We start from the raw sequence: 10,208 nt of genomic DNA, 5'->3' as shown, positions 1-10,208 counted from the left end.
ATGGGCCACAAACCAGGGGGCAAACAGCCGGGAGAAGTCAGAGTCCCACCGCAAAATCCTGCAGGCGGCGGCGGCATAGGCGGTGCGGAGCCGGCGACAGGGTAAGAGGAGCGAGGCGCTCAGCGTGCGCGCCGCGGGCAGGCGGTCGCGGGAGCTGCCGAGCTTGCATCTGCGTGCGCGGAGGTGTTCCGAGCCCAGAAATGCGCCTGAATGGGGGGAGGTCGCGGCAGTTCCTTTGCACAGGGTCTCAATGCGGGAAGGGAGGGTGACAAAAAGAGAAAATAGTGTGAAACCTTTGACAAGGTTTATATCGAGAACTTAGAAAACAAAAGGACAGCGGTCCCGGGGGAACTCCCTTCCGGGGACCCCTCTCTCTCCCGCACCCATATGGAAACTCCTTCCTCCCTCTTCCCACCTTTGGGCCAAGCTGGGACCTGCTTGCTGTCTCTGTTGGCTTTTTCCCCGGCCGGAATGCATTGGAGCAAGTGGACGCGAGGTGGCGCTGTTGCTCAATGTTAGAGGCGGCGGCGGTGCCCCGGCGGGCCTGGCCGCTCTGACATTTGAGGCCCAGCCCCGAGGAGCAGCGGCCAGAAGGCCCCGCGCCCGGCCCAGCCCGGCCCCACTGGCTCTGAGCAAATCAATCCTCTCACCTGCGAGGTGTAAATAAATCGCGAGTGGCGGCGGGAGATGGGCCCTCGCTCTGGCAGCAGGCTCGGGAGGCTTTGGAGGGCGGGCGTCGAAAATAATCGCTTTGCAGAGGAGATAAGCACGAAGCAGGCAGCGCGTAATTAACACAAAAAGGCAGCATGACCCGGACAAACGAACATAAATCCGTGGTACCTAGGAGGGCGGTACAGGCCTCAGGGCAAGGGACAGAGACACCGCAGCGAGGATGGCTGCTTTGCGGTTCCTTTATTTCCAGGCTCCGGGAGCGAAATCAACCAGATACGTGTAAAAGAAAAAAAAAATCAAATGAAAGAAAGAAAGAAGAGGCAAGGGAGCCCCCCAAAAGGGGAAACCAAGTCCAGCCAGGGATTTGGGGACTGGTGGGCTCTCCGAGCAGGCGGTGGTGGCGGCACACTCGGGACACTCGCATTCCAAGACACAAAGGCCGGGAAGAATAGCTCTGTGACAGGGTTTCCGCTGGACCATAAAATGTGGAGATATCCCCCCCACCCCCTAAAAGATAAGGCGCAGGCCCTAGAGCAGATCCGGTCTGCGGAGCCTCCTCTTTCCAGGCAGGGAAAGGAAAGTATTTATGACGGTCCCCAGTGACCCAGATGCTGGGAGCCCAGAGTCGATCTCGTTGGTTCAGCTTGGTACCCGCAGAGCAGGCTCAGAGAAGGCAGGGTTCAACCAAGGCTGCAGCATGCTCTGGTAGTGGAGGAGACCCCTGTGGTGCCCCCCCACTGTTTTGGACCCTAGGGAGGCCTGCAGCCCTGGCATAGCCCTCCTCTGACCCCCACCTCTTGCCATGCTAGGGCTAGAGTTGGGGCGTTGTAGAGTTTGGGCAGTCCCTAACTCAGATGGGGGTGGGTTCCTCAAAATTCAGGGGATCCTGGAAGCTCTCTTGCTAGGGCACCCATGAATCTCCTTGGGGAACTGGGCTGAGAGTTCCATTTCCCCAGCAATTATGTAGATAATAGAGGGACTTGGGAGGAGGGTGCTCATTCTCTCTACATACACCATCCTCCCCTGCACTGTCATTCCTTCCTCCATCCCCAGAGTTGGGCTCCAGATGGGGAAGAAAAAGATCTGGTTTTCTAACTGCCTCCTTCCTCATCCAACTGTGAAACCCCAGGATGTGGAAGGAAAATAGGTAACAAATCTTTTCCTCATGCAAAGAGCTAAAGATGCATGTGTGTTTGTCAGGTATTATTTTCCTGTGTGCACGTGTGTGCAGGGTCTGTAGGGTGACAGGAGTGCTTCTGGGCATGCATGATAGTTCAGTGAGCAGCATTGGATGTTTTCAGGGTGCAAGGTAGCACGTACAGTATGTATGTATCCTGAGTGTGCCCCAATATTGCCCTGTCACAACCTCAAACACTATGGGGGGGAGGACCAGAAAAATCATTCCTGTTCCTCTTCTTCATTCATATGCACACAGCACACATATCCACAGCTCTCTCACTTCCTCCCTTTTCTCTGTCTGTGTTAAGCCCACATAACTGTACACACTTATGGCCAGAGAAGAGTGCTGATGGACTAAGGTTCTTTTATCCCTTAGAATTAACTTGAATTTACGAAGTCTTGGGGATGGGGGAACCCCCCCCCAGAGAAAGTGTGAGTAAATATTTAAAGAGTATCTGTTGACAGTTCGCATCCCCATCCTAGCCTGGGCAGCCTGCTTGGGAAAGTGGGGGGTGCGGTGAAGCCAGGGGGCCCCTCCAGGCCAAGATGGCATTTTCTATGGGGTTAGGGCATGTGGGGACAAGTAAGGGGCCTGCTCCAGTCCCCTCCAACCAAGATGCAAGTAGTTTCCCAAGAGGAAACATCCTGGATCAGCCCAGCCAGAAGCCAGGGACCGGCCAGCTGCCCTCTCCTTCTCTGTCCCCACAAGCAGCTTTGCTCTCAGAGCTCCCAGCCAAGCTTGTAGCCAGTGCCTGGGCTTCCTGCCTCAGGCAGGAGCTGGTGTCTGAAGGGGCAGTGCAGCTCTGACTGGGTATACGGAGCGCCTCCCACCTCTGGCCCTCTGGTCTCCCCACAGTAGGCAGGCAAGAGAATCTGAAGGATCTAGTGAAGACAGGGCAGCTTCCCACTTGGGGAGGGGCAAGAGACATGGAAGCCTCTGATGCGTGAAGTAGTGGGGGTACCAATGTGCTTGCTCCTCCTCACAGTCTGGGGACTTAAGGACCTCCCTGGGGAGCCCATCTTTGGGGTTAGAGGACTTGCTCTCTCTTGCTGCCATTCAACCCCCTCGAGGGTCTTATACCTGTTGAGGTAACCTGAGCTGACCTGCTAGCTCAGGTATCTGTCTCTGGGAGGAAGGAAAAGAGAAGGGGGGGAGAGGCGCCTTCAAATCTGAATGCGCACCTTGGAAAAACTGGCCCCAGCCATTAGCTGGGGCTGGCTCACCCCCACACACACACATATATATACCACACCCTCCATCCCTCCCCCTGCCACCCCTCCCCTTCCTCCAGGTCCCCCCAGCCCTGAACCCCTCAACCCCCGCCATCTCTTCCTTCTCTCTCTCTCTCTCTCTCTCTCTCCCTCTCTCTCCCTCTCTCTCCCTCTCTCTCTCCCTCTCTCTCTCTCCCCTGTCTTCATGTCGTGGATTGATGAACGCGAATCGCGTGTAAGCGCCGCCACCGCCGGGAGTCTGAGGAATTCGCCTGGGCTGTTAAAGGAAAGAGCTAAGTGAGGGAGCGCGAGCTCTACCTACCGACAGTGAAGAGCGCCGCCGCCGCCGCCGCCGCCGCCGCCCGCTCGCCGCCCGCCGCCCGCGCCCAGCCCGGAGCTGCGCTGAGCCGGCGGCTCGGCACCAGGCGCCCCCCTCCCGCCCACCCAGCCCCAGCCCCAGCCCCAGCCCCAGCCCCAGCCCCAGCCCAGCCCCGGGGAGCCGGCCGGCCCGGGGGTCGCTCCGGGGGGAGGGGAGTTTCGGGGTCCCGGGCGGGGGAGCCGTGAGCCAGCGGGGAGGGGGCCGCGGGTTTTCATGTGCCCAGCATGAGCTCCTACTTCGTCAACCCCCTGTTCTCCAAATACAAAGGCGGCGAGTCCCTGGAGCCGGCCTATTACGACTGCCGGTTCCCCCAGAGCGTGGGCAGGAGCCATGCGCTGGTGTACGGGCCCGGCGGCTCGGCGCCCGGCTTCCAGCACGCCTCGCACCACGTCCAAGACTTCTTCCACCACGGCACCTCGGGCATCTCCAACTCGGGCTACCAGCAGAACCCGTGCTCGCTGAGCTGCCACGGAGACGCCTCCAAATTCTATGGCTACGAGGCGCTCCCCAGACAGTCCCTTTATGGGGCTCAGCAAGAGGCGAGCGTGGTGCAATATCCCGACTGTAAATCCTCCGCCAACACTAACAGTAGCGAAGGACAAGGCCACTTAAATCAAAACTCGTCTCCCAGCCTCATGTTTCCATGGATGAGACCCCACGGTGAGAAGCCTTTTCTCTTTCCCCCTTGGTCTCCCGCGCTCCGGGGTCTTCCCCCCTCCCTTGCCTCCTTTTTGTCTGCCCTGGCTTTCCCTCCTGGGTTTGGGGTCTCTCCGGCCCCACCCCCGTGCCTGAGTGGGTTTCTCGAGGCGGGAAGGTTCAGCTGGGGGTGGGACTCAGGACTTGCCTGGGTTGTTTGGAGGATTGGGGTGAAGGTGGGGGGAAAGGTGGTGTCTGGGTGCAAAGGGTTAAAAGTCGTTTTCTCCACCTCTGTCTGTCTCTCTCTCTCTCTGTCTCTCCCTCTCACCATCTCTAAAGTCAAAGTTGGGGAGGTGGCTGGGAAGGGGCCTCGAGGACCCTGAGGTTATCAGCCTTTGGAGCAAACCAGTTTCTCCATAAGGCAGAGAGCCTCAGTCCAGGACAGTGGCCAGGCTGTCTTGGGGCGAAGGGAGACCTCTCTTTCCCTCCCAAAGCTGGGTCAGAGGGTGGCAAGACCCCAAGGACAGGTGCTCTGGCTCTCTGGGGTACCCATTGCCTCCTCTCAGAGAACTAGCCTTGGGGTCACAACCCCAACTTTGCTTTACTTCCCTCAGTTGGAGAGAAGAGAGGGAGCCAGAGAGGAGAAAAAAAGAGTGCTGGAAAGGAGAGAGGCCATGCAGATTGGAGGGCTCTGAGGTCCTGGGGACCCTGGCCAAGTTGCCCCCAATCAAAGGCTTGTGGGGTCTCCCTGAAACCCTCAGAGTAGCTCAGGTCATGAGCCCCTCCAGGGGTGGCCCCTCATGGCCCAATTTCGAAGTAAAAGGGGAAGCGAGAAAGCGACAAGTTCCAGCGGAGATGGCCCGTGATTTATTTGCTGGTCTCCAGTTAGCAATCAGGCAAAGCCGTGATACATTCCAGGAGATCAATTATTTTTCTTCCTGGCAAAGCACTAGGCAGAGAGATTCAAGGAGGGAGCAGTGAGCTATGCCCCCTCTTCTTATCCCCAGACCATTTTTTTCTCTTTTGGAAACAGACTCTGTCCCCTGCCCTGCTCACCAAATGCCACTCTGTACTTGTAAACAAAGCTGTAAGGGCCAGTTTCCTAGGACTGCAGGCCTGGGGAGACTCTGCAGGGCTCCCCTGGCCCCTGCTACCCCCCAGTTCCCATACAGACCCCAGTTCCTGCCCCCACCCCCACCCCACCTCCCAAGGTGAAGCCAAACCAAAACAAGCTCCCAAACTTTCCTGCCCTTGCCTGCTTTCTGCTCTCGCCTTTTCCACAGGAGGGAGGGGAACGGGTCGGGGGAGACCAGATGGGGGGACTTAGGGGGAGGAAGACTGGCAGGGGAACGCCGAGACCCCACCAAAACATAACAAGCCTGGGGTTCTGTTCTGTCCAGCTCCGGGGCGGCGCAGCGGAAGGCAGACGTACAGCCGGTATCAGACCTTGGAACTAGAAAAGGAGTTTCTCTTTAATCCTTATTTGACACGAAAGCGCCGGATTGAAGTCTCTCATGCCCTGGGACTGACTGAGAGACAAGTGAAGATCTGGTTCCAGAACCGAAGGATGAAGTGGAAAAAGGAAAACAACAAGGATAAACTGCCCGGAGCCCGAGATGAGGAGAAGGTGGAGGAAGAAGGAAATGAGGAAGAGGATAAAGAAGAGGAGGAAAAAGAAGAAAACAAGGACTAAGCAAAAAAGAGATCCCCCCCCCCACCCTTTAGCAACTCCCTTGAAGTTTCGTTTTATGGTAGCGGATAAATTGAGAAGTTTACGACTGTCATTTGCTTTTATAGAGAATAGAATGACGCTCAGAACTCTACCTACCTGTCATATACTCGCAGCTCTGGTTTTATTACCTTTGGACTTCCCCCGATCTTTATTTGTTTGGGGGCTGGAGGGGGGAGACCGAGACACAGCGGAAAGTTCGGTGTCTCTGTCTCAGTCGTTGCCCCACCACACACACTTGTCCCTCCCCCCACCCTCGGAGTCCTGCCTGGATTTTAAGGTCTGAGACAGGGCCTGTATGCCCCCTCTCTCGGCCTCTTCTTGCCACACTCCCACCTCCCTGCCTCTCTGGTATTTATCATAGAGGGGAGCCCCCTCAACATGCAGAAGAAGACTCATGGCTTTGTTTTTATGCTAGGGTTAGTGTATTAGATTTACTATTTTTCAAAGGAAAGGAAAGAAAAAGTAAAGGAAGGAAGGAAAGGAAAGGGAAAATGTTTAAAGAAATTAAAAAATGATAGCAAGGAATATCCCCTCTCCCTGCCTGGGACTCCCGGCTTAGAAAGACTCCCTTGACTTCCTCTAGGAACCTGATGGAAACCTTAAGGAGATGTGGGTCTCTCCCCTCCCCGCTTTCCACGGGGTAGATAGGAGCCTCCAGTGCTGAGAAAATCCTACCTAGCCATCCCATGGTCACTCGGGCCCCTGCCTTCCGCCCTTTCGCTGTCTGATTTCTGTCCTTGGGCCCAGCTTCCTCTGAGCTGCATCAGTGCTTAGCGCTCAGAACTCACCATAATCATGAAAATAATGATAATAATAATAAATCTTTAACATACTACCTAAAGGGAACCTGCAATAATCTTGAAAAAATAAAGAGAGAAATTTTTAAAAATCCTAATATGGGAGAAAAAAAGAGAAAAAATTAAAAAAAAAAAAAAAGAAAGAAACCTCCAACGTATTTTATCACTACCTATAGAAAGAAATCCTGCTTTGAGAGTATTCGTAATGCGGTTTTGTTGTCGTTTCTTGCTGCTTATTTCACTAAGAAAAACCCAACAACTGAGACTGCCTAGCCCGCCGGTCCTGTGCGCTTTTATTGTGCTTCTAACCCCAGTAGAGTAGAACTAAATTGCACTGAATGTATAGTTAACTCTGTCTTGAATTCTCTGTTTATGCAATGTGCTCGAAAGAAAAAAACGTTAAAAATATATCTATAATAATAATTTTTGGTCATTTGTCTTTATGTCCAGCTATGAATGTAGATTTTGTGTCCCGGCAGCCCTGTTCCTGGTCCAAGTACTTTGTATTGTATACGTGAGTCATAATAAAAAAGAAAGGAGAAAAAAATATTTGAAGCTGGAATGACTTGCTCTTTCTCCAGTGCCCCCCTTCCTTCTCTACCCCCTTTCAACATCCTTATCTTTCCTTCCCAACACTCTGGAAAGGTCTCCACTGATGTGACTTTGGGGTAGGGGGAACTCACATGGAGAGGAGCCTGGGAGTTGAGAGGACAGGCTGGGCTGGCAGGGCAGGTGAAAGGGAGGGAGGCGCAGAGGAGGAGGAGGAGGAAGAGCAGTATGGTCTTAGGAGAACCTTGGCTCCAAACAAAGTTTGGGTTTCTGGATGCCAGGACCCCAGTGGGAAGAAAGCATCTCCCCGCTTATCCACCTTCCTCCTCCTCAGCCCTGGGCTGGGCCCAGACAAAAAACCTGCCCCCATGCCCCTCCCGCAGCTAGGCCTTTTCCTTCCAGGGCTGGGGCTGCAGATGAGGCAGTGGGGTTCTTTCTGATCTCCACATGCCCCTCGTGACAAACCCTTGGCCCCCAGCACCCAGCACTAGAACAGGCGGCCTAGAGGACTTGGCTGGAAGATGCCTAAGGGTGGGGGCTGAGGAAGCTTAAGCCTGGGGGAAAGGAGAGAAGGGGAAGGTGAGTGAGCTGGTACATCAAGCGGCCTGGGTCCACATTCTGAAATTCCAATTTGGCCAGCACAGAGCCACCTCTGTCACCCAGCCCACTTGCATCTGCTCCAACCTCTGTTCTGGCTGTTTCAAGCTCACTCCCGGCTTCACCTTGGCAATTGGGCAGCCTGCCCTGCCCTCACAGTGCTGGCCATTGGCCTGGGGGGGATGGGCCTGCTGAGTGGACAATCCCCACCCCAGCCACAGCAGGGTAAGAAGAGTCTTCATTGGACTCCTCATTCCCCAAAATAAGGGGTGGAAACCTAAGGGACACAGGGGTTAAGGGGTCTCTTATTCACCCCTAGAGGGTCCTACACTGTTTATGCCAGGAAGATTCTGGTCAAATAATACCAAATTCCAGAGATACAAGTCATCTGACTCAGTCAGGAGAAGGGGAAAGGGGAGGGGATGGGATCTTCTGGTCTTAAAAACCAGACCAGACCCCCAAAGACTGAAATGTTTTTGAGGCCAGATCTTTCTCTCTCTCCTGGTCACTGATTTTCCCAGACTTAGGCCCAGGCCGACTCTTGTGTAATTTCACCAGTGTCTGGGTCCCTGGCTCACACGCAAAGTGGTCCTGAACACAGGACTGGGTCAGGCATCGTTGATCGGAGACTCCTGCAGCCCGAGGGAGGCTGCCGGTGGGAAGCACAGGCTGCGGGCCGCCGGAACGGCGTTGAGCAGCTTTGGGGGAAATCTTTACGAACCCGGGGTCCCTGCTGCGAGCCGCGGCACCAGCCAGGTAACGCAGTTTGCTGCGGGAGACACCAGCTACCCGCCGGGGAGGCCCGAAAAGAGAGCATTTCACTCCGACCTCCGGCCTTCCCACGGGCATCCCCTCCAGACTCCGAGGGCCGGCTGAGGGCGTTTCATTTTTAAATGGGGAATTATGATTGCTATTAATAAAAATCGCTGGCACAGTAGCAGAGTGGGTTGAATCCTACACTAAGTGTTTCTGTAGGACCTCACCGAATTTTCCCCACACCGAATATGCCATTCATCCCTGGCCCTACTCAGCAATGCCCGTGGCCCCAAGCCTGGCGTCGGAGGGCGGGGTGCGTCTGGCGCCCGGCATCGCTTGAGATGCGAAGCATCGGGTGGGCCAGACCAAGGGAGCTCCAGCCGCCCCCTCTTGCAGCACCCACTCCCCCATCCTTTCCGCCCACCGCCTCTGTTTTCTCGTTTGGAGAGAAAAGGAGGTAAAACCGGTTTTATGGGGGAACTTAATTGCGAGCGGGATGCGCTGTCTTTAGAAACGCGTCCTCCCAAATGCTCCCGCCGTCCCATTACCGGAATGGGGACCATTCGGCTGCAGCAGATAGGACTTTCTCCCATTCTTTACTTTTTTATTAGCCAATCAAAGTGGCTTCCGAAAGCTATTTGTGATTTGTGAAAAATAGTATCTTTCAAAATGCTGAGTTGAAGCATCTCGCTCATTTCGCCTTGAATTTATTATTCTAATCTCAACCGCGGAGACGGGATAATACAGCTATTAAGTTGGGGGGCAAATTCGTTTCCTGGAGTTTTTTTTTTTTTAATTCTCGGCATTTTCTCTCCCTCCCCACTTCACTGCAGAGGCCAAGGGAGGTGCGGGCCTGCAGGGGTTCTGGGGGGTGAGGGAGGTAGTGAGTGCCCTAAATGGCTCCTTGGGAGACCCTAGGATAGGAGAGTGGATTGGCCTCCCCAGCCTCACCTTCCCCAAATGAGATGACCCAGCGGCTTGGTGCCGCTGGAGGGTTACCCCACCCCAATTAGAGCAAACTCAGGACAGGCTGTGCCACAGACTAGAAGTAAAATTTCCGGTGAGCTGCCCGCAGCGCTGTCCCATTCTCCCTGAGGCCCATTGTGAAAAGCTGGGCCAGCGCTTCCTTGTCGTAATTTTTAACTACCTGTTATAAAATTTATGGGTGGGTTTGTAAAAGAAACGAGGTCCCTGCATCCGGCTGATGGAACTGCTTCGCTTACTGTGGAGGAAGTTTGGGGAGGGGATGAGGGACCCCCTGTTGGTTGGGGTGGGGCACCCAGCCATGGAAGTCCCCATCCCAGCTCCATGCGGGACCTAAGGGAGAGCTTTGGGCCTTCACATCTCCAGCTGGCGGGGAGAGTGGCTGAGCTTCTACTGGTTGGCAAATAGTCTCTAAGGGGGAACTTATTCTGGAACCCACTGGACTCATTGCCAAAATTAGGGGTCTGGAGAAAAGGGGCACCTCGGTGCTCAGAATTTAGCACTGAAGGTGGAATTTAGGGACAGATAAGGTTCTTTTTTCAGGGGCCTCCAGGGTGTATCCCAGCTGCCAGGACACTGGAATTTTTCTGAAAAAGGCAGGCGGGTGTGGGCCACCTGACAAGACAGAAAAGGCTTCAGATCGCCTTGCACCCAAAAGAAAAAGAAATGGGAACCAAGATCTTGGGCTTTAAGTTTATTTTTAATTTTAAAATGA

General features: G+C 54.7%; 1 protein-coding gene across 1 annotated transcript; it reads left to right on the top strand.

Annotated features, from left to right (window-relative positions):
* The first annotated feature begins 3,656 nt into the window (after positions 1–3,656).
* On the top strand, positions 3,657–6,593 carry HOXC8 (homeobox C8). Its single transcript, XM_058558087.1, has 2 exons — positions 3,657–4,102; positions 5,479–6,593. Exons 1-2 carry the CDS (start codon positions 3,667–3,669, stop codon positions 5,769–5,771), a joined length of 729 nt encoding a protein of 242 aa, XP_058414070.1. The 5' UTR covers positions 3,657–3,666; the 3' UTR covers positions 5,772–6,593.
* Positions 6,594–10,208: the final 3,615 nt, after the last annotated feature.

The sequence above is a fragment of the Diceros bicornis genome, chromosome 17, assembly GCF_020826845.1.
Source record: "Diceros bicornis minor isolate mBicDic1 chromosome 17, mDicBic1.mat.cur, whole genome shotgun sequence".
Lineage (NCBI taxonomy): Eukaryota > Metazoa > Chordata > Mammalia > Perissodactyla > Rhinocerotidae > Diceros > Diceros bicornis.
This window is presented reverse-complemented; position numbering and strand designations above follow the sequence as displayed.